General features: G+C 53.4%; 10 protein-coding genes across 10 annotated transcripts; 5 read left to right on the forward strand and 5 right to left on the reverse strand.

The window, feature by feature from the left end:
• Nucleotides 1-474: 474 nt before the first annotated feature.
• On the forward strand, nucleotides 475-2,633 carry AFUA_4G00900 (uncharacterized protein; the record flags this gene model as incomplete). The annotated part of the gene is made up of 2 exons (XM_741273.2): nucleotides 475-502; nucleotides 646-2,633. The coding sequence occupies 2 exons, from the start codon at nucleotides 475-477 to the stop codon at nucleotides 2,631-2,633; spliced, it is 2,016 nt and encodes a 671-aa protein (XP_746366.2).
• Nucleotides 2,634-3,295: 662 nt separating this feature from the next.
• On the reverse strand, nucleotides 3,296-4,357 carry AFUA_4G00910 (SDR family oxidoreductase; the record flags this gene model as incomplete). Its single annotated transcript, XM_741272.3, has 4 exons — nucleotides 3,296-3,606; nucleotides 3,680-3,836; nucleotides 3,893-4,000; nucleotides 4,053-4,357. 4 exons carry the CDS (start codon nucleotides 4,355-4,357, stop codon nucleotides 3,421-3,423), a joined length of 756 nt encoding a protein of 251 aa, XP_746365.2. The 3' UTR covers nucleotides 3,296-3,420.
• Nucleotides 4,358-4,593: 236 nt separating this feature from the next.
• On the reverse strand, nucleotides 4,594-6,069 carry AFUA_4G00920 (putative MFS pantothenate transporter; the record flags this gene model as incomplete). Its single annotated transcript, XM_741271.1, has 2 exons — nucleotides 4,594-5,418; nucleotides 5,467-6,069. The coding sequence occupies 2 exons, from the start codon at nucleotides 6,067-6,069 to the stop codon at nucleotides 4,594-4,596; spliced, it is 1,428 nt and encodes a 475-aa protein (XP_746364.1).
• Nucleotides 6,070-6,587: 518 nt separating this feature from the next.
• AFUA_4G00930 (magnesium transporter CorA family protein) lies at nucleotides 6,588-7,838 on the forward strand (the record flags this gene model as incomplete). Its single annotated transcript, XM_741270.1, has 2 exons — nucleotides 6,588-7,216; nucleotides 7,268-7,838. The coding sequence occupies 2 exons, from the start codon at nucleotides 6,588-6,590 to the stop codon at nucleotides 7,836-7,838; spliced, it is 1,200 nt and encodes a 399-aa protein (XP_746363.1).
• A 300-nt stretch (nucleotides 7,839-8,138) lies between these two features.
• On the forward strand, nucleotides 8,139-8,969 carry AFUA_4G00940 (SDR family oxidoreductase; the record flags this gene model as incomplete). Its single annotated transcript, XM_001481478.1, has 1 exon — nucleotides 8,139-8,969. A coding segment is annotated over one exon (831 nt), but the record flags the coding sequence as incomplete, so codon positions are not given.
• A 353-nt stretch (nucleotides 8,970-9,322) lies between these two features.
• srb4 (mediator of RNA polymerase II transcription subunit 17) lies at nucleotides 9,323-11,354 on the reverse strand (the record flags this gene model as incomplete). The annotated part of the gene is made up of 3 exons (XM_741269.1): nucleotides 9,323-10,581; nucleotides 10,640-11,025; nucleotides 11,080-11,354. 3 exons carry the CDS (start codon nucleotides 11,352-11,354, stop codon nucleotides 9,323-9,325), a joined length of 1,920 nt encoding a protein of 639 aa, XP_746362.1.
• Nucleotides 11,355-11,988: 634 nt separating this feature from the next.
• Nucleotides 11,989-14,891, forward strand: pfkA (ATP-dependent 6-phosphofructokinase; the record flags this gene model as incomplete). Its single annotated transcript, XM_741268.2, has 3 exons — nucleotides 11,989-13,102; nucleotides 13,159-13,620; nucleotides 13,668-14,891. Exons 1-3 carry the CDS (start codon nucleotides 12,362-12,364, stop codon nucleotides 14,889-14,891), a joined length of 2,427 nt encoding a protein of 808 aa, XP_746361.1. The 5' UTR covers nucleotides 11,989-12,361.
• A 267-nt stretch (nucleotides 14,892-15,158) lies between these two features.
• Nucleotides 15,159-16,803, reverse strand: isn1 (IMP 5'-nucleotidase ISN1; the record flags this gene model as incomplete). Its single annotated transcript, XM_741267.1, has 5 exons — nucleotides 15,159-15,263; nucleotides 15,323-15,462; nucleotides 15,543-16,542; nucleotides 16,589-16,671; nucleotides 16,779-16,803. The coding sequence occupies 5 exons, from the start codon at nucleotides 16,801-16,803 to the stop codon at nucleotides 15,159-15,161; spliced, it is 1,353 nt and encodes a 450-aa protein (XP_746360.1).
• Nucleotides 16,804-17,418: 615 nt separating this feature from the next.
• Nucleotides 17,419-18,237, forward strand: AFUA_4G00980 (uncharacterized protein; the record flags this gene model as incomplete). The annotated part of the gene is made up of 1 exon (XM_741266.1): nucleotides 17,419-18,237. The coding sequence occupies one exon, from the start codon at nucleotides 17,419-17,421 to the stop codon at nucleotides 18,235-18,237; it is 819 nt and encodes a 272-aa protein (XP_746359.1).
• Nucleotides 18,238-18,344: 107 nt separating this feature from the next.
• On the reverse strand, nucleotides 18,345-20,171 carry AFUA_4G00990 (putative MFS quinate transporter; the record flags this gene model as incomplete). The annotated part of the gene is made up of 4 exons (XM_741265.1): nucleotides 18,345-19,421; nucleotides 19,475-19,603; nucleotides 19,655-19,844; nucleotides 19,894-20,171. The coding sequence occupies 4 exons, from the start codon at nucleotides 20,169-20,171 to the stop codon at nucleotides 18,345-18,347; spliced, it is 1,674 nt and encodes a 557-aa protein (XP_746358.1).
• Between the last annotated feature and the right edge of the window lie 734 nt (nucleotides 20,172-20,905).

The raw sequence follows: 20,905 nt of genomic DNA on the forward strand, positions 1-20,905 counted from the left end.
GGTAGTCAGACAGGGTACACTACCTACAGGGCCTAGGCCACGATAGTGCCTGGTGCTTCTTGCCTGGCGCTTCTTCCATTCCGTTCCCAGAACGTAGTGCTCAGATTTGCTGATTATTGAGTTATTTATAGTGAATCCTGACTTAGTAGCACATCCCAGGTACCTTGGGAGGGGCCGCGGTGCTTATATTGACGCTCCTCGGGCGGAGGGAGTGTCGATCAGTAACTCGATAATACGAGAAGCCACCGTGGCCACCAGCAAAGTTCTCTTCTCCTGGGGAACATGTTGACAAAGGAATACTAGTAAGTGTTGCCTGCTAGGCTCCACAATACCTTCTGGTAGTTAAACAGAAGGATATCGCCTCGGTCTCAGGACGGAAAAGCAAGAACTGGATTTACTGAGAGCCAAGATGGACAGTAAGCTGCCCATCCAGTTCTGCACGCCAGCGAGGCTGACTTAGGGAGAACTCTCAAAATGGATCTTCGGCGAGAAATACCATCGCGTCCTACTCCTGGGAGAAGACAGCTGCGGCAAGACAACCTTCCTCCGCCGCCTCACATTCGGCGAAATCGGAGAGCATGAGCCGCTCCCGACGAGAGACTTTGACATCGAGACGACGAACTACCCTGCCACCTACAAGTGGAGTATATGGGAATTTCGGAGTATGCTACTTGCACTTTTCCGTCTTCCGTTTTCTGTTTTACATTTTATACCTTGGTTTGGTAGATGCTGACCGACAAGCATCAGTCCGATGCTGGCCCTTGATATGGCGGGAGCTTGCGCCGCACACTTTGGTCCTGTGGTTGCATGATTGCTCTACTGAGGACGATTGGCCACCATGGAAGTTTCGTAGCTTGCTAGAACAAATGGTGGAGAGAGGATGTCGGTATATCTGGGTTGGGTTGAATAAGCAAGATTCTCCAGACGTCTCGGAGGAGTCGGTTCAGGAGGCGCGACGGAAGTATGAGGAGGAGTTTGCGAAGTATAAAGATGACCTGTCGTGGAAAGTACTGACGCATAAGCTGAGTGCGAAGACTGGGGTAGGGGTATCTGAGGTCCTCAAGGACATCTACCAGGCCGTGAAGAGGGCGAATCTGGAGCCTCCAAAGGAGGACAAACAAGATAAGACGGGGACCGTCATAAGCGACTCATCAGATGAAAAATTAACTACTGAACAGCTGCAACGCCGAATTGAGAAGGAGGTTACTGGCGACACGATCGACCCGGACGCATTCTGGACATCCTTCCTGGAGGGAGACCTGCCGGCGTGGACCCATTACACCTATCTGAAAGCGCTCTATTTCGTCATCCTTGAGTCGGCGAAGAAGAAAACCTTCACAGAGATAGCAAATGATTTTAACATTCACCTCATCCGACTGAGAAACATATCCCCCCAGCTATTTAACGACAGCGAGACACCGAGTGCCTACGTCCATGCACCATTCAACATATGCCTGGCCACATTCTGGACTCTACAACTCCAACACGGTATCCGGGAATATCGCATGCACAGCATGAGCTCACATCTTCCATCTCGAGAAGAATTCCCCCAAGTCCTCCGCCGCTCGCCATCACTGATGAGCACGTATCTCTGGAAAAGCTATTACTCCTTCAATCCCGTCTCCAGACCACGGGACTATTGGTCAATCCCGAACTTACGGAAACTTCCAACACAGACAGATTATCTCCGCGATCCAGCGACAGTGCCTAGGAAGGACGAGGGGCCAGATAAGCTCATACGCTACGCCTTCGCTGTAATGCAGTATGTGCGGAACGCGGGGGCGGCGCGTGGGCAAGTAGTTACACAGGCGCTGGTAGCACTCCAGCAAGCTACTATGCGTGCAAGGACGGCAGATTCGACCGTTGAGACATACTCAGAGACACAGGCATATTTCTGGATCCAGATAGTCCATGCTGCGTTGCGGTCGCTGGATGATAAGAAGGGCTCGGTTGATACTTCGGAGATGTCGTTCGAGGCATTCCAGCAGACTTTCCATCTCAAACCGACTGACTGGCAGGAGTATTATTCGAAGAAATTGTGGAATAGTGTCGCTGCGCGATCGCAGTTCGTGATGCCTGATCTCAAGCCGCTGCCGAACGTCATTGCATCTCTCCCTAGCAAAGTAATTAGGAAAGCACCAGAAGGGATACCAAAGCTCCCATCCGCAGAAGAGCTTACATTTCGGGCCAGGATGGCCTGTGAGGAGTTGACGCCGACTCTGCAATCTTCAGGCCCGCCGGTTCTCAGTCACACTCACCTTCTGTTCTACCTTCACAAACGCTTCACACAAAGTGCTGAGGGAGGGACTCGAAAGAAGCTCGAGCGCCGGGCCAGAGAACTATTTAGCGAGATAGCAGGCCCGATAGTGGCTGGTGCGACGTATCGAAACTTCTGGATCCAGCAGGTTGGAGTCGCAGTGTTGAATTCGGACATTGGCAAGGGCCGCTCAACATTCCCAGAATTTATTACGAGCAACCTGCACCTGGTCTTCGAGGAGCTGCATGGGATTTATTACGGACCAGGAGTCTGGACCAGCGCCGATGCAGCGGAGAAGATCCTCGGTCCCGACAGACGAAGGATGGAGACGATCGTCAACATGGCGGACGTGAACATGTCTGCAAACACAAAATAAGTTGGTCATCCATCAAACTACTCATCCGAGACCGTGAGATAAGGGTCGAAGTCACTGTTGAGAAGGTTGTCTGGTTGGAGTTATTTGTGTTGCTGATCAGGACAGAATGGCCCTACATAGCTTGGCGAGATGTGCACTCGACTATGCGCATTAATTCATTCTTGCGCTTGAACACTTTCCCATCCAATCTGTGTGGATACCCTTTCACGCCACAGAAATGGAGCCGGTCTTAGGAGTGCAGCTTTGTATGGGAGCTGGAACGTGGTGGGTTCTGTTAGGGACTCTAGGATTGCTTTCTCCTCTTTGTGCTTTACCTCAAGTGGCTAGTTGATTTCTACTTATTTGAGCCAATGCTGGGTCTTGAATTCGGTGCTGTACATCTGCGATATAACCGCCCGTTACCCCAGCGCCATTGATCGGTGCCGTTAAGCCCAACGAGGTTCGCTCGCTTGCTTCCGGAGCAGGAGATCCTGTTGGTCTAGGGGAGATCGCTCATGGCCCAGCCTTTGTCAGTCATCGGGGGCCATTGTTACAAATATCAAAATAGCTCACACCACACGTTGGGTTGTTGTCTCGATCCAAGCCTCTCGACTACAGAGTACACCGGGGGCGAATCAGGGGCTACAGAATTAGTATGATGGGCTGACAGCAATTGACAATAGAGAATGGGATATTGATGATTCCTTAAGTTATAAGCATACAGCCGCCATGTTCCGTGGTATAGTAACCCAACCGCGCGCCTTTCTAGAGCAACTGACTGTACCCGCAATCAGCGCGGCTTTGGTCGTTACCACGGCACCTCTTTACCATCATACTGATTCAATCCCTCATTCTCCTCCCACCCCGGCACATGGATATTCAGAGCCTTTCCATTCTGAGACGGAGTTGTCTTCTGCACGATATCGAGGACTCCCTGTGCCCCGGTTGCAGGCGGGAGGTCGGCTCTTGACCCACCCATGTCTGTTTGGAGCCACTGTATCCAAAGGATCAGCATCTTCGTCGCAGGATAAAAGGACGGTAATAAAGTGAGAGTAAAGGAGACTTACGCCGGGGCTCACAGCGAGAAAGGTGAATCCCTCGCTAGCGTAATCCTGTGCGTACTGCACCGTCAACATGTTCAATGCTGCTTTGGTGATTTTATACGCCGGCGTTGGTGAGCCTTTGTAAACCGGCGCGAGAGTCATTGAGCCGAGGGTTGTCGATCTATCAAAGTTAGGCTTGTTTAGAAGCAAAGAGAGAAGAGCGTAGCACACACATACATATTAACAACGAGTTTCCTTCGTCCCTCTCGGAGCAGAGGGAGAAATGCCCGGGTGACATTATGGGTCCCAGTGACGTTTGTATGGAACGTCTCCGTCAGGTCATCCCTTCTATTCAGTAAGAGTGGCTCGATAAGTGCAGCGAAGGGGGAGGACATGCATATTCGCGATTCTGCCCATTGTATGCGGCATCACACCCGCATTATTAATGAGTACATCTAGTCCCTGCCCCTGCAGTTGACCCTGAACTGCTGTGACTGCATCATGCACACTCGCTGAGTCGGTAACATCACATTGGACCCACTTGACCCGGTCGAATTGTTGGCTGAGTTCCTGGAGGTTTGGGTGTTCTGAGCGGGATGTTGCGAAGATGGTTCCTACAGAAGAACCGGGCAGGTTGGCGAGATGGTGGGCCAGGGCGAGACCCAGGCCGCGGGAGGCGCCGGTTATGAGATATGTTGACATTACTAATTAAAAGCAGACAAAATAGATTTGATGATTGAAATTGATAGATGCTTGGAGTTTGACTGAAGCGGATGACTTGATGATCAGCTAGGAGGATTATTAATATTTGAACATTCCGCGACACCCTGATGGGCGGAATTTACGGAGAGCAGTTAAACGTCTGCCAGGACTGACTCAAGGCATCTGTAAGTTGACTGCCGGGCATCACGCCCTCGTTAAATACACCTATCTTGATATCATATTTCAGCCTTGGGCTGTTCAGTAGAACAATCCCTAACATCTCCATCATCCGGCCGAGACTTCTCTCTAACCATCATAAACACAATCCACGACGCCCATATCACCAATGCAATTGAACACCCAATCATCGCCCACATTCCCCGGGTAAACTGCGGGGCCAGGTTCGCGGAGTAAAAGATGATACTCCACCACGCATTGACCGCATTATTCCCCATATTCATACTCGCAAGGACCACCGACCGATGCCGCGCATCCTGCGATCGCATCGCGTCGTTGCACCATGCAAAGAACGTAGCTTGGCAGGCATACACGGCGCCGGCCCAGTAATATGCCCCGAATACGGTCGGGGTTGAGTCGAACCTCGTCAGGATGAGGGCGGCGGTCACGACGCCAGTAATGCCAATGAAATAGGCAACCAGGTAGCGTTTACCGTGCAGGATGTCTGTCAATGTAGCCCAGAAGAGAGTTGAAACGATCCCGACGGCCGGTACGCCAGTTGGATAGTTGTTCAGCTGGGCGACGGAGTATTTGATCGTGGGGTGAGATTTCATGTACAGTGCCAGAAGTGAGTTAGATGAGAAGGACTCGGTCTCGCCGGCGATCACCCAGAGGATGACAAACGCCCACCAGTACCACGTGGTGAACAAGCGTTTGATGAAAGCCCGATTCAAGGGGGCACGCTCGGCATTGGTCACGGGCAATCTGGAGATGGCTAACGCACGCTCCGACTCCGTCAGATATGGAGCGCGAGTGGTGGCTGGTGTGTCAGGGAAAAGAAACAGGCCATAAATGGCAATGGGAAGGGTGATCAGTCCATCAATCTATCCCAATTAGCAGCGGATCACATTTTGGGAAAGCAGAAATCTTACAATGAATAACCATCGCCATCCGGAGAGTCCTCTGACCCCATCCAGCGATGAATGAATACCCGTCTGGATGAACCCGCCAAACATCGTCCCTGCCAAACCAGAAGCCGTAAAAATACCGCTACGTTTACCCAGCTCCTCCTCCGTGTACCATGATCCAAGGATATAGTGCGTCCCTACAAACGTGCTTGACTCGGCTAGTCCGAGAAAAAAGCGGATAGCCATAATCCCCTGTGGACTGTGCACCGCGGCCGTAATCATCGTCAGCCCGCCCCACAGGAAGATCATGGCGGGGAAGAAGATGCGTGGGCGAAAGTACGTCAGAGCCAGGTTGCTGGGGACCTGGCCGAGGATGTAGCCCACCGTGAAGATGGTATTGATGACATTGAGCTGGTTGCCATGAAAGGCGAGCTCTTCCTTCATGCCTGATACGTACGCATTACTGAGATTTGCGCGATCGAGATAGTTGAAGAAATAGGTGATACAGCAGAAGGTGAGAATGAAGAAATCAATCTTGAACCGGAGTTTGCTTTCCGCGTCGTGAAACGCAGGAACGAGCCGCATCATGCTGGACCGGATGCATGATGAAGAGGAGAGGATGGTCATCACCTGCTGAGATGAGATTCCTTACCCCTCTTGATGCTCGGACTCGAGAACAACCTAAAGCTGAGAGCAAAAGAGCTCGTTTGATTCGACGAAGTTTTGACTTTTGCCAAGCCATGTCGCGTGACTCTCACGGGATGCCTGAGGGGTAAGGTGTCTGCGGGGATGACAGAACAAACATCAGAAAACACTTGGGCACTGTAAATGAAAAGAGGTCGTTGGAATATTATCACTTAAACTGTGTAATGATATAGCCAGATGCAATATCCAAGTCTTGAATAAGCTCACCCTGCTGAGACCATGAGTGACCCGCCAATCACTACGACATGTCACCCCATGGCCAAGATCTTGGCAGAGCAGCGCACTGCCACCTCCCAGATGAAAATTTTAAACCATCCTTGATCCCATCCAAACTGCTTCCACTAACAACAGTATGGCTCTGGGGCTACGCTGCGTACAAAGCTCAATGCGACGTCCAATGCTACGTCCAATGCTGTCCGCGCTTTCCCTACATTTGAACGATGGAGCTCTTCTCCGGCCTTAGACGGCTCCTGAGCCGGAAGACGCTCACAGGAAGCCGAGGATTGTTAACGGCGACGGAAAACGTATTTGACGGTCAGCGACAAGAGGCAGAGAAGTTGTACAGGCGTAATTTCCTGGAAAATTATTCCGATACCGAAACAGCACACTTTAGCTTCTTCACCACCAAGCTGGACTCGGTGATCCATGCATCCAGCATCAACTCTTTGGCATCGATCTATGGACCTCTCCACACGCTACTTGACAGTGGAGAGCATGATGGAATCTGGTGGCTTGACGTCACGGATCCCTCCGATGGAGATATTGAGCTTCTTTCCCGACTGTTTGATATTCATCCATTGACGACGGAGGATATCAAGATCCGCGAGACCCGGGAAAAGATCGAACTCTTTGGCCCATATTATTTCCTCTCACTGCGGCCGCCCCAGCAGGCTGAGGACGTCCCTGGCTCGCGGACGTCAGGGTGCAACGTCTATGCTATTATATTCCGAGAGGGAGTTCTCAGCTTCACCTTCGGCAACAACCCTCATACCAGTCATGTCCGCAGTCGGATCAAGGACCATCAAAGCCATCTCTTTCTGACAAGTGACTGGATATCGTACGCTTTGATGTATGGCAACCTTCTCTCCTATGTCGAATATATCCTAACTGACGAATGCAGCGATGACATCGTGGACGGCTTCGCACCACTCATCAACCGCGTCGAAGCCAGCGTGGAGACGATGGAAGACAGTGTCTCCATCACCCGACCAGATGACATCGGGCTCGCGCTGAAGCAGATTTACACATCGCGCAGGCAAGTCCTCCAGATCCGCCAACTCCTCAACGACAAAACCGACGTCATCCGGTGTTTTGCCCGCCACTGTGAGGCATTGGGTTCCACGCGCGAAGTCGTCTCCTACCTCAGCGATATTCAGGACCATGTCTTGACCATGGTGTCCAACCTGGCACACTCGGAGCAGAGGCTGTCCCGGTCACAGGACAAGTACCTAGGTCAGCTATCCTTCGACTCGACCCGGATGCGCAATCAGATAGTGGCTACGCTGAGCCGGCTGACGGTGATTGCGTCCTGTATCGTGCCTATGCAGATCATTACCGGTTTGTTCGGGATGAATGTCATGGTACCAGGCAAGAATAGCCAGGGTCTAGGCTGGTGGTTCGGGATTTTGGGTGTTATTCTAGCGTTGATCGTTTTGTCTTTGGAGATTGCGCGTCGGAGTCGATTTCTTTGAGGATCTACTCTGTAGTTTACGTCATCCTAACTCACGTGAATAGCTAGAGCATCGAATTACTCCATACAACCATACAAGCCGTGGATATCCTGAGTGCGACCCACTCAGTCGACGATTATAACGTCAGCACTGCCGGATTTATCGGATTTTATCATTCAATCGGCCGTTTATCCCCTTCCAGAACGATCAACATATTTCTATAAGACCCTCTTTGCTTCTGTACTTAGAGTCCTACCTCACACGAATCCATCCGTAAACTCAGGCGCAGTCAGACAAAATCATAAAGTGGACTTCATCAGTACCCAACACCACGATACCTACCCCTTCATCGCCCAGGCCACCCACCACAACCACAAAGTCCTCATCACCGGCGCCTCCCGAGGCATCGGCCTCGCAACAGCGCACTCCTTCGCGCGAGCCGGCGCCCCATCCATCGCCATCGCTGCCCGAGGCCCCCTCGATACCGTGGAGACTGCCCTCCTCTCCACCGCCAAAGAAGCAGGCCACCCGCCGCCAACAATCCTCAAACTGACCCTCGACGTCGCAGACGATGCCAGCGTGGCAGCTGCTGCAGAGGAAGTGGCCGCTAAATTCGGACACCTCGACATCCTGATCAATAATGCCGGGACGTCAGAGCCATGGGTTCCCATTGCGGAAAGCGACCCGGCGGACTGGTGGGGATGCTGGGAAGTCAATGTCAAGGGCGTGTACCTGGTCATGCGGGCGTTCATCCCGCTGCTGCGGAAGGGGACGCAAAAGACGATTGTGAATGTCAGCTCGGTCGGGGCGCTGTGGGTAGCGCCGGGGGCGTCGGCGTATCAGACGGGTAAATTTGCTGTGCTGCGGTTGACGGAGTTCGTGATGGCCGAGTATGGCAGTGAGGGGATGTTGGCGTATGCGATTCACCCTGGTGGGGTGCCGACAGAGCTGGCGATGGGAATCAAGGCGTTGCAGGGGCTTCTGACGGACACCGCGGAGCTGGCGGGGAATGCGATGAGCTGGTTGACGCAGGAGAGGAGGGAGTGGTTGGGTGGGAGGTACGTGAGTGTGACATGGGACATGGAGGAGTTGCTGCAGAAGAGGGAAGAGATTGTACGGGAAGACAAATTGAAGATGCGGTTGGCTGTGTAGCATAGCATAGAGTGAAGAGTCGAGTCAACCTGATGCTGAAGTGATTGGATTCTCTGGGGGCATCGCTGACGCAGCAATGGGATTATCCCGCCGCTTTCTTTTTACGGATACAGCATGGCCAACTCCTTGCTGTCAACAGGAGCTCTAGCGGGGATAATGCTGGGGCAGGGCGTGACAGGCCGTGAGTGATCTGTTGCCGAGGGCTTATACGATCCTCGGCGGCAGGAAAGCTGACATTGCATTGAGCAGTAAGAACTACTTGGATGAGTCTATCGGGTATCAAAAATTACATCTCATAAACACTGATGTATGAGAGGATCGGCTAGAAGTGGCGCCTGCAGGCTGTTTCCTCGCTACCGTTGTGAAACAGCTGCAACATATTCCATGAGGCTTGGGGCCGTCGTAGGGCCTGCCTTCCATGTGTGCGTCTGCAACCCGGGTGTCGTTTCTGGGGCGGCACGGCTGTAACGCTCAAGTCCCAGCACATCGTAGGTTTGGATAGTCAGCTCATCTCGAGATAGAATGACCTTCATCTTCTTCTGTTTTCCATCAATGGAAACGGAAAGCAACTCCCCATGGTGAGGATACGTCGCCTCCCAGGAGACAGACTTGGCTTCGGTCTTTGAAATGCTCAAGGCTGGCGAGGTCTGCAATTCAATTGCCGCGACAATATCTAGCATTATGAAGTGCGTAATGATATTTGCTGCCTGATCGTGTAGCCCAATGCGGTGCGGCGGATGGACATCGGGGTAGTGAGGCAGATTGAGTAAGATCTCGAATTGAGTCCCAAATGGTGGTACCGACAGGTTGGTGCGCGACTTTACTTTGAAGGAGCTTTGCGGTGTGAGCAAATCCGCCGAGAATGTGGACTCGAGTGGCAGAAGAAACTGTCTAATCAGACCCTCCACCTTCGGGACGGAGCGATCAATGTTGGAAAGGTTCACCGATGAATAAGGGGTCGCGGTGAAGCTGCAACTGAGGCCTGCCGATTGAAGTACTCCATAAACATCCTTCATAAAGGTCTCTAGCCACCGCACATGGAAGCTGTGCTGCAAGTATGCCATTATCGGTCGCAGCAGCTGGTATTCGGGAATGTGACGTCGTTTCGGAGACAATGCAGGAGGCGGCTGTGTTCTTCGCCGTAGGTTTTGACGATGAGCATAGCACAGCAGTATGCGGATTAAGTGGGCAAGTGCGTCAGCAAGCACGTTGTGTTCTTCCGATTTCGTCGCCTCATCATCTACATATACCTCTTGGTCGGGGTCCACCAGGTCCAGTAGAATTTCTTGCTCTTCGGATACAGGGAACTGAACCAAGTTCTGGCGGGTCGTCACACCTTGGCTACCCATTATCCTCGCCTCCCGGAACAGTTCGTGGAATAGTTCCTCCTCATACAGTGTATCTCGCGCCTGCAGGATACGGCCTTCGATTGAATCAGGGTCTTGGGCGGCTGACCGGTATGGTTTGGAACAGCCAGTGATGATGCCACAGTCTTTCACACGTACGCGCACTGTCTTCGCTTTCGTCGGCACCAATCCTTTGTCCAGTATGAGTGTGCCATCTTCGGATCTCCGTAGAGCTGCGAGGCCTCGATCACGGAATATCGGCGTCGCTGCAAAGAAAGAAGTCAGAACCTACTTCAACGCAGCATCATTTGTTTGCTATTTCACCTTCAAGGAACCCATATTGCACACCCAAGGTTTGCCCCTGACGGGGCAGCCTGCAGAGTTTCCATCCTTTGTCCTTGACAGCCAACACTTCGTGCCAATATCTCGTCTCGGACGCGACTTCGTTTTCCAGCCTTGAAGCGGACTTCAACAATTTATCAGCAGCAGCATTGAAGCTCTGCAGCCTCCATCCACGCGATACAGTCTTTGTGTCTCTAACCACAGCTTCGGACTTCGGCGGAGGGTTGATGATTTCTGAATGGAGCGAACCGAGTGGTGCAACTTGCTTCAGATAAGCGGACATGGAGGTTTCGGCCTGTCGCGGGGTATGCTTGGAGAGGAGCATTGAAACAAAGTCGAGGGCAAACATCGCTTCCATATGTGCCTGCCTGTAAGACCTCAGTATGGACCGGTCCGCCACATCACTGTAATGATTGCCTTACATCGCAAACTGAATGATCTCTGCTCGTCGTTTGTATAATTGATCCAAGCGCTCTGTTGTGTCCAGCTCAGCACCTGCTCCCTCGCCCTCCTCCTCTTCAATTGTGTACTCCTTGCTCTTCTCCTCCTCGATCTTCGCACGTAGACTCTCCTCGCTCACATCGCGGAACGATCCCCACTGAGCATTAATTTGGGCGATCTCGAGAGGCAATGGATCCGGACGGTCGCGCTTTTCGATCAGGGGGCGCAAGGGAAGAGTAAATCTATCATCAGCCATGGTGACGGTTACAGACGCGCCCTGCGTCAACGACTTGTGAGCAGCGCTGAAAGATTTCTCAAGGCTGGAAATGAAGATGGAAGTGACGCCGAGGCACGTGACAGCCAGAGCTCAGACATCGCCAAATTCACCCTACCTAGTCAGTCGACTATGGTTGTATGCTCATGCTGATGATAATTGCTGATGCTTAAAGTCTGGTTCTAATGCTAACTAGCCAATAAAAGAGAAAGGTTCTAATCAGATGCCTTGTGGTCCTGAATGTCGCAGAGAACAGAAGGGTACCTCATCGCAGCTATATATATTCCACACTGCACCCCAAAAGACAGCGCTTAGAAGAGGGGTGAACTAGCCATCTGTACGAGACTGAGAAATTTACTATTAACTGTATTGTCTTACCTAAAAAACTCTATCAACCAATTGAGACGGTTTAAAGATCGATCTTTGAGCACTTCCTAAAATGACGTGTATCGCATCAACTTCTGCTGGGTATTCTGTTCTTTATGATTGTCATCATCTGATGGGTTGCCATGGCGCCACTGACCAATCACGTGTAACACTAGCCCTGCCCTATGCATTGCACGTGACGTTTAGAGCGCTAGGCAGGAAGAAGGCGGGTGACGTCGACATGGGTACTGGAGTCCCGTGGTGACCAAAGGGAAGGGGATCTCTACTGCAAGATTCCGAAACGAGGGTTTGTCGGCTGTTGATCATCCCATCAGTTTCTCTCACTGTCTTCATCAGAGATTGTTAGTTGGACTACTGTTTTCTCATCTCAAGCTCTTGGAGCTCATTGTCAACTAACTGGTGAATCCATTGACCCCTCGTGTCTGTGACGTACCCTTCCCACTCCCGCTTTCACTCACCGGAAATCTTTCACCCCACCGTCACAACAACTTATCTACGGTTTTAGTCGCAACGACAGCTGTCTCCCCTGGAGCTTCACTTTCCGATCTAGCGATTGATCCCTACAACACTCCTTCGAGGATCAGTCTTCGGTCGTCAACAGGATGAGCTCAACACAAGCACCCGTCGAGCCACCCAAGAGACGCCGCATTGGTGTCCTCACCTCGGGTGGTGATGCCCCCGGTATGAACGGAGCCGTACGGGCCGTTGTCCGTATGGCCATTTACTCCGACTGCGAAGCGTACGCAGTGTTCGAAGGTTATGAGGGATTAGTTCATGGTGGCCATATGATTCGTCAGCTGCACTGGGAAGATGTTCGTGGCTGGCTGTCCAAGGGTGGTACACTGATCGGATCTGCTCGGAGCATGGCTTTTCGTGAACGTGCTGGACGTCTCAAGGCTGCTAAGAACATGGTGCTCCGTGGAATCGATGCTCTGGTTGTCTGCGGTGGTGACGGAAGTCTGACCGGGGCAGACGTCTTCCGTTCGGAATGGCCCGGTTTGCTGGAGGAGCTGGTCAAGAATGGTGAATTGACGGAGGAACAGATCGAACCGTACAAGGTTTTGAACATTGTTGGCTTGGTTGGTTCAATTGACAACGACATGTCCGGCACTGACGCCACGATCGGCTGCTATTCCTCTCTGACACGAATTTGCGATGCCGTCGATGATGTTTTCGATACTGCGTTTTCCCACCAGCGAGGTTTCGTTATCGAGGTTATGGGGCGACACTGCGGTTGGTTAGCTTTGATGTCTGCGATCAGCACCGGCGCGGACTGGTTGTTCATTCCGGAAATGCCTCCTCGTGACGGGTGGGAGGATGACATGTGCTCGATCATCACCAAGGTGAGTCGTATATACCTCGTTACCAGTCCTTTATTAACGGAGTCTTTTCTCTGTAGAACCGCAAAGAACGTGGCAAGCGTCGCACTATTGTTATCGTCGCCGAAGGTGCTCAGGATCGCAGTCTCAACAAGATTTCCAGCTCAACGGTCAAGGACATTCTCACACAGCGACTTGGACTGGATACCAGAGTTACTGTACTAGGACACACTCAGAGAGGAGGACCAGCATGCGCATATGACCGGTGGCTGTCCACCTTGCAAGGCGTTGAAGCCGTCCGGGCTGTTCTGGATATGAAGCCGGACTCGCCATCGCCAGTCATTACCATTCGTGAGAACAAGATCATGCGGACACCGCTGGTGGACGCAGTGCAAGAAACCAAGCATGTAGCGAAGCTCATCCATGACAAGGACTTTGAGGCAGCGATGAGACTGCGGGACGCCGAATTTAAAGAATATCACTTTGCCTATCGCAACACTGCCACACCTGATCATCCCAAGATGATCCTCCCTCAAGACAAGGTGCGTTACTATCTCCCAGTCAGCTGGCTTGGCTAATTCAAAAACAGAGAATGAGAATTGCCATCATCCACGTCGGTGCCCCGGCTGGCGGCATGAACCAAGCCACCCGCGCCGCTGTCGGTTACTGCCTCACTCGTGGACACACCCCGCTTGCGATTCACAACGGTTTCCCCGGCCTTTGCCGTCACCATGATGATCAACCCGTCGGCTCTGTTCGTGAAGTCAAGTGGCTGGAGTCTGATGCTTGGGTTAACGAAGGTGGATCGGATATTGGCACAAACCGTAGCCTACCGTCCGAGGATTTCGAGACCACTGCCATGTGCTTCGAGAAGTACAAGTTTGACGCACTGTTCGTGGTCGGTGGTTTCGAGGCTTTTACAGCAGTCAGTCAGCTCCGTCAGGCCCGCGATAAGTATCCCGCTTTCAAGATTCCGATGGTTGTGTTGCCCGCTACGATTTCGAACAATGTGCCTGGAACCGAGTACTCGCTGGGAAGCGACACCTGTCTCAACACTTTGATTGATTTCTGCGACGCCATCCGCCAGTCAGCGTCGTCCTCTCGGCGTCGTGTCTTCGTCATCGAGACACAAGGTGGTAAGTCGGGCTACATCGCCACTACCGCTGGTCTCGCCGTCGGCGCTACAGCCGTGTACATTCCCGAAGAGGGCATAGACATTAAGATGCTCTCGAACGACATTGACTTCCTGCGGGAGAACTTTGCCCGTGATAAGGGAGCCAACCGTGCAGGAAAGCTCATCCTGCGCAATGAATGTGCCTCCAGCACCTATACCACACAGGTCATCGCCGACATCTTCAAGGAGGAGGCCAAGGGTCGGTTCGAGTCTCGGTCGGCGGTCCCTGGCCACTTCCAGCAAGGAGGTAAGCCATCGCCGATGGACCGTATCCGCGCTCTCCGGATGGCGGTCAAGTGTATGCTGCATCTCGAAAACTACGCAGGCAAGTCGCGCGACGAGATAGCAGCGGACCCAATGTCGGCGGCGGTCATCGGTATCAAGGGCTCGCAGGTGTTGTTCTCCGCTATGGGCGGCGAGGACGGTCTGGAGGCGACGGAGACGGATTGGGCACGCCGGCGTCCCAAGACGGAGTTCTGGCTGGAGCTTCAGAACTATGTTAACGTCCTGTCTGGCCGTGCTTCTGCGGGAAAGCCCTTGTGGTCATGCTATGAGAGTAAGCACTTCCCCAGCTGTTGTCGCCTTTACAATACTGACTTGTCTATAGACATTGATCCTTCGGCGCTCACTTCATCTTAGAGCGACCGTGCATTACCGGGGGATACGATTGATGAGACGGGAAGCGGACCGCGACCCTTGAATGATATTTTGGCAAATAGCTGACTGACGCCTGGACATGGACATTAGGGTAGATTATGATTTCGCATCTGGAGTTGAGAATACACGATGACTACGCGGTCTGGGCAAATATATTGAACTGTATCTAGGATTTCATAGCCAATGAATGATGGTATCATGCTATATGCCCATTCCAGTAAACCGAAATATAACCGTTCAGACTCATAATCAAGATCGATTCTTCTCCGCCTTCTGCATCTCCTCCAGTTCGTCGAGTAGCTGCACTGTTTCCGTCAAACTGGCAATCCAGGCAGTCGTCGATGCCAAACGAGCCTACGCGGTCAAGTCACTTTTTCCGATTCACTTTCAAGAATGGAGAGGAACAAACTCACCTTGAAATCATTCGCGCCAGCCGAGAGAAACTGATCGCCAACATGGAGCGTGCGCGACGGCTCAATCCCTCCGAAATACCGCTGACAAGCGCGCACACCCCAGGACTTGTCGCCGATGTCGACGAAGACGTCATTTCCGCCTGTGTCATCATTAGCTACATGCACGTGAAAAGGAAGTCTGGGGAAGGGGGACGGAGGGGGTGGGAGGAAGGGGAGGCACCGTTAAACGCGCAAAAGGGCAGTCGAGAGCCGACGACAGATCGTTCCACTGTATTCTGCACGACGAGGACGGTCTCCTCGAGCTGCTCGCGGTGGATCTTGCTCCGGTCGTAGGGGTAGACGCCGACGGCGCGGTCCTTGCGGAGTACAGCAACAGGGAGGTTAAGGTTCGCGGCGCAAGCGCGCAGCGAAGACTCCGCGATATCGAGCAGCTGGGTGATATCCTCCTGGTTCCAGGACTTCATTTCGTCGAGGAGCCACTCCGGGCGGGGGACGTAGGAGAGGCGGTGCGGCGAGGCCGAGTCGAAGCGGAAGAGGAAGTTGCTCTCGCCGCCCATGACGACCAGGCCGTCTTTCTGGGCGGGGGTGAGGGAGGAGGAGTCATGGACGGCGTCGAGGAGGCCCTTGAGGCGCTCGTAGTACTTTGCGCCCTCGGTGTAGCCGGCGGCGGTGACGATGCCGATGCGCACGCCCTGGTGCAGGAGGCGGATGATGCGCGGGATGGCGGGGTTGTCCGGGGTGAGGCAGGCGCCGTCGTCGTAGAGGGTGACGTCTCCATCGAAGGTGACGAGGTCGAGACCGGGCCCGCGGACGAGGCCGAGGAGCTGGGCGGTGTTGAGGGTGAGGCGGATGTCGTTGAAGGAGGGGGCGACGAAGCGACGGCGGCTGATCATGCGTTTTGCGTCTTGGTATTTGAAGGCGTCTTCGAGCGGGAGCCGGCTGAAGAAAGAGCCCGCGGTCGGGACGAGGAGTTTCAGTTTGGACTTGCCCGGGGCGGCGTTGCGTTCATGGTCGACTGACAGGGTTAGATGGGAAGCGAGAACAGGGGGGGGGGGGGGGGCAAGAGGCCTACTGTGGTCGTCGATGAGCTTCTCAACATCCCGGAAGATCTCCGCGTAGCGCTGATGGGTATCGGCTGCTACGGCCACGAGGTTCTCGCTATGTTCCTGGTAGACAGCGGTGGGCTGCGAGTGCAGCACAAAGGGGACCGCCAGAAGGCCCTATCCAATGAGCTTCCTCCTGTAGATATGGAGTGACCGTACTCACTTTGATCCATTCAATCTGGAAGATGTTAGTTTGGCCGTTGAGACGCGCCGTGAAGAACTTACCAGTTGGTCTCGACGATGCGACTATCGGAGCGAGTCAGCCAAGCACAACCTCGATGGCTGTCAGCATACCTTGAGAGCATCTATCAAACGATTAGCAACCGCTTTTAACTGTATTTAAGGAGACATACATTCAACGCGATACCGAGTGGTCATTGTCAGTGGTGTTTGTTGTAGCCAGGGGTGAGGACGGGAGAACGAGGAGAGTGTGAGGAGTGCGGACGTTCCCCGCTCGCGAGTTGGAGAAGCGGCGCCAAGACAGGGTGAGACACGCACTCCCTGGGACGATGCAGTTGATTGGATTGATATGGTCAGTTCGAGTGCTTAGTGGCTTCAAATCTAATCTTTTTGTCTTCATGGTGACTCATTCCGCGCCGTTACTTGTTGATCACTTATTGGCGGGAGAGCTGATCTTGTCGCGAATAAGCCTCGCTGAGAGTAATTAAAGGTGGCTTAGACAGACCCGCTGGGATCAACGGTGCAATCTAGACAAGGATCTAGACAAGGAAATCTAGAGTCACCAGAAGATGTGCAAGTTGGAGCAGATCGCGTCCGCATCTCGTATGGCTCGTCAGTCTAGCACCGTCGCCTGAGCAATAAATCAAGCCAGTCATCGACCTCGACGAGATTAAAGTTTGATTCTCGTGTCGAGTCATACTCGCAGACTAGTCCAGCGACGATGGCGATGCTGACGACGCTATGGATGCCTGGAGTTGGAGTCATTCATCCAGTGTCCTCGCTAAGACAATATAACCGGGCGAGTTGCACGAGATGCCTACTCCACAGAATCAAAACACACAATCTGTCATCACCTGGCTGAAGGTGAGCAGGAACATGAACATGAACACAAACATGAATTGCCTCCGTGACAGCAACAGCCCGCCTCTATCGGATCCACCACCGCCATACACTCCAGCGGCATCTCCCCAAATGCCAGAATCACAGCCAGAAGCAGACACCAAACACCCCCTCCCACCATCAGAACACCGAGGCTCAAGCTCCACCATACCTCCAATCCGCGGGATCCAAATCCCCTCAAAACACGACTACTTCACCTCCGGCTTCGCTTACCCTCCCTTCCTAGCCACCTACGACGTCTTCCCCCACCACTGGACCCAATTCACCAACGACCTCAACGAGGAGGTAAAGCTCTCCCCGCGACAATGGGCGACCACAGTCGCCAAGGGCGTCGGCGTGCTCGCGCTGGGCGGGATGATGGCCGGCGTGCTGGGAGCGATTCCTGCGGTCCTGGTCGCGCGCAAGGCGAGGCAGAACCACGAGGAGATGAATCTGATTACTGCGGCTTCAGAGAGGCCAGATGATACAGATGCAGATTCGGGGTCCGAGGGAGCGTCGAGGCTTTCGAGAAAGCTCAAGACATGGAATAACACGTTCTTCCGGCCGCGGGGGATTATGGTTCGGATTGATCTCCCGTGGGAGGAGCTGGACGAGATGCAGGGGATGGAGGTGCTCCCTGCGGGACGGTATGCAAAGAGAAATGAGCAGGCGGTTAGGCAGGATGCGTCGCGAAAGGCGCGGATTGTGATTATTCCAGTAGTTACCGATTCCGCGTCAAGATCTGTGAATTAAGGAAAAAAAACAAAAAACAAAAAAAAAAAAAAAAAAAAAAAAAAACCAAACAATAGCAAACATCATAATGCGTTCCACATCAACATGAATCGGCTACATTGAGTCCATTACACCCGCGACTTCTCCACCGTCTCCTGGTGCGCCGCAGTCCCGTGCATCTCCTCCTCCATCTGCATCTTCTCCGACACCACCTGATCCCGCTCCTCGGCGTCCTTGTTTCCGTACAGACCGATCTTGTACCACGGCAGCTCAAACAGCCGATCCATGCTCTCGAGCGACCGCCCGGCTGTCTCGGGCACACTGAGAAACACCCACACTCCACCGAGGATGGTCACCGCCGCAAAGCACCAGAACGTGCCCTTGGGGGTGATGCCGCCGTGCTGGGTGGGCAGCAACATGTTGGGCACCGCGCGCGAGTTGCCGTACTGGTTGGCAAAGTGCAGCGTCATGGCGATGGAGGTCGCCAGGGCCCGGATGCGCAGCGGGAAGAGCTCCGCCGTGAGCAGGTACTGCATCGAGTTCCAGCCGAGCGCCCAGCCGAACCCGGAGATATAGATCATGGCGATGGCGCCGCGGCTGACGCCAAGCTTGGACTCCGGCAGGACAAAGTCGTCGACGATGCCCATCTCCGGGACGTCGGTCAGGAAGGCGGCGACGTAGATCATGGCGATGGCCTGCAGGGTGATACCGATGAGGAGGGAGCGCTTGCGGCCGATCACGTCGACCAGGAACAGGGCGCAGGTGATGGCTGCGACGAGCTTGACGATCCCGAACACACCGGTCACGAGCAGGCTCTCGTTGGACCCGGTGATACCGAGCAGCTTGAAGAGATCGGGGGCGTAGAGGGTGATGGAGCCGGCGCCGGACCACTGCGAGAGAATCTGCGACATGACCGTCAGGTAGATGCGGTACAGGTTCTTCGGGATGAAAAAGGTCTCCTTGACGATGCCGAGCCAGCCAGCGCCCATGGTCGCCTCGAGTTCGGCCTGGTGGGACTGCTCGATGGCCGTGATCTCCTGCACAACGTACTCGTGGTCCTCAGGGAGGTGTCGCACGCGCGCCAGATTGCGGATGGCGTGTTCGTATTTGCCCTTTTTGATCAGGAAGCGAGGGGACTCGTATTGCAGAAAGGAGAGGAGGAAGATCAGGCCGGCAAAGATGATGTGCAGACTGGTTGGCACTTCCTACGGGATTGGTCAGCTGCGATCGATTCTCCCGCAGTTGCTGCTTCACTCACCCATCGCTTGTGCGTGTTGTCTCCGAGGTTAACCTGGCAGCCGTAGTTGGTGAAGTAGGCCAGGACGATACCAAGATACACGAAACCGGTAAAGACACAGGTGCAGAGACCTCGGATGGACGCGGGGGCCTAGCCACGCCTGTCAGCTTGCATCGGGACCGTATGCGAAGGGATACTCACAATCTCAGCGAGATACACCGGGCCCACCACAACAGTCTGTCCGACACCCAATCCGGCAATGAAGCGACCGGCGTAGATGGCGGCAAGGCTTCCGTTTGCGCCCAAGAAGATGCCAATCCCAAGAATCCACAAAAGACACAGCTGACGAGTAGCCCAGATACGGCCAATGCGGTCACAGACCAAGAACGCACTGTTTGGGTGAGAAAGTTGTCTTATCCAAAGTAGAAAACGGAACTTACAAAAGAGCACCACCGACCGAACCAATCTGCACCATCGCCGACACATTCGCCTTGATGTTCGTCTGTTCGACCTGGCTGTACTCGCTGTAGTGGATCGTCCGCTGGAAATCCTTCGAGTTGAAAGCGCCCGAGATCAACCCCTCATCCACACCTCGGGCAGCGCCCATGAGGCCGAATGAGAGAACGGAGAACCATAGCCTCCAGTTGAAGACTTCTTTGGGTTCGTTAAGGTTTTTCAACCGGAAGATGTTGACAGGTTTCTTTGGACCACCTGCCATCGTCTCGTCCTTTGTGTTCAGAATACCAGGTAGGAGAGAAGAGCAAGAAAATTGAGGAGGGTGATGGCCAAACAGGGATGGACAGACGATCACTTCCCAGCTTTATACCCCGTGCATGAACACTGCGGAGAAAACGCGGAGTAGAAGCGTGGGGTCGAAATCTCCGACATCAGGACCACGAAAACCAACTTTGGTCGCATACCCAACACGAAGATATCCCGGAGATGAATGCATTGCATTGCTCCTTGCGACTGGGACTCGGTGTCAATGGCAATTGGATTCATTGGTTGAGAAACGGAGGATGACCGACTGGCCCAGCCAAGAACGCGTGGGTTGTGCCTGATCTCTGGCCCCCTTAAGGTTTGCTGAAGGATTGCTCAAGAGTCGAAGAGTCTGGAGTCGAGAGCTTGAGAGCGCTTGACTGCGCCAAAAACCTTGTTCCTCTCTCAACATGAAGCCTATCCTCTGCTCTTGTATATTGTGAGTGGTTTGGACGAGATGCGATGCACTCAAAAACTCACACATTCATCACATTCATCACACTCATCCTCTTTCTCCATCACTTTGAGAAACAATTCAACGAACAAGTCCATGTCGGCCGCTTGTGGCCTCCTCTCCGCATAATAAAGGCTCGGTCAAATTCCGAAAGATGACCGACTGCTTGGCACTGGAAATGCCTCAAAGGATCGGGATGCTTTTCAACTCTAGATGCACTCTACCAGACTCGGACCTGA

Source organism: Aspergillus fumigatus, chromosome 4 (assembly GCF_000002655.1).
Source record: "Aspergillus fumigatus Af293 chromosome 4, whole genome shotgun sequence".
Classification (NCBI taxonomy): domain Eukaryota; kingdom Fungi; phylum Ascomycota; class Eurotiomycetes; order Eurotiales; family Aspergillaceae; genus Aspergillus; species Aspergillus fumigatus.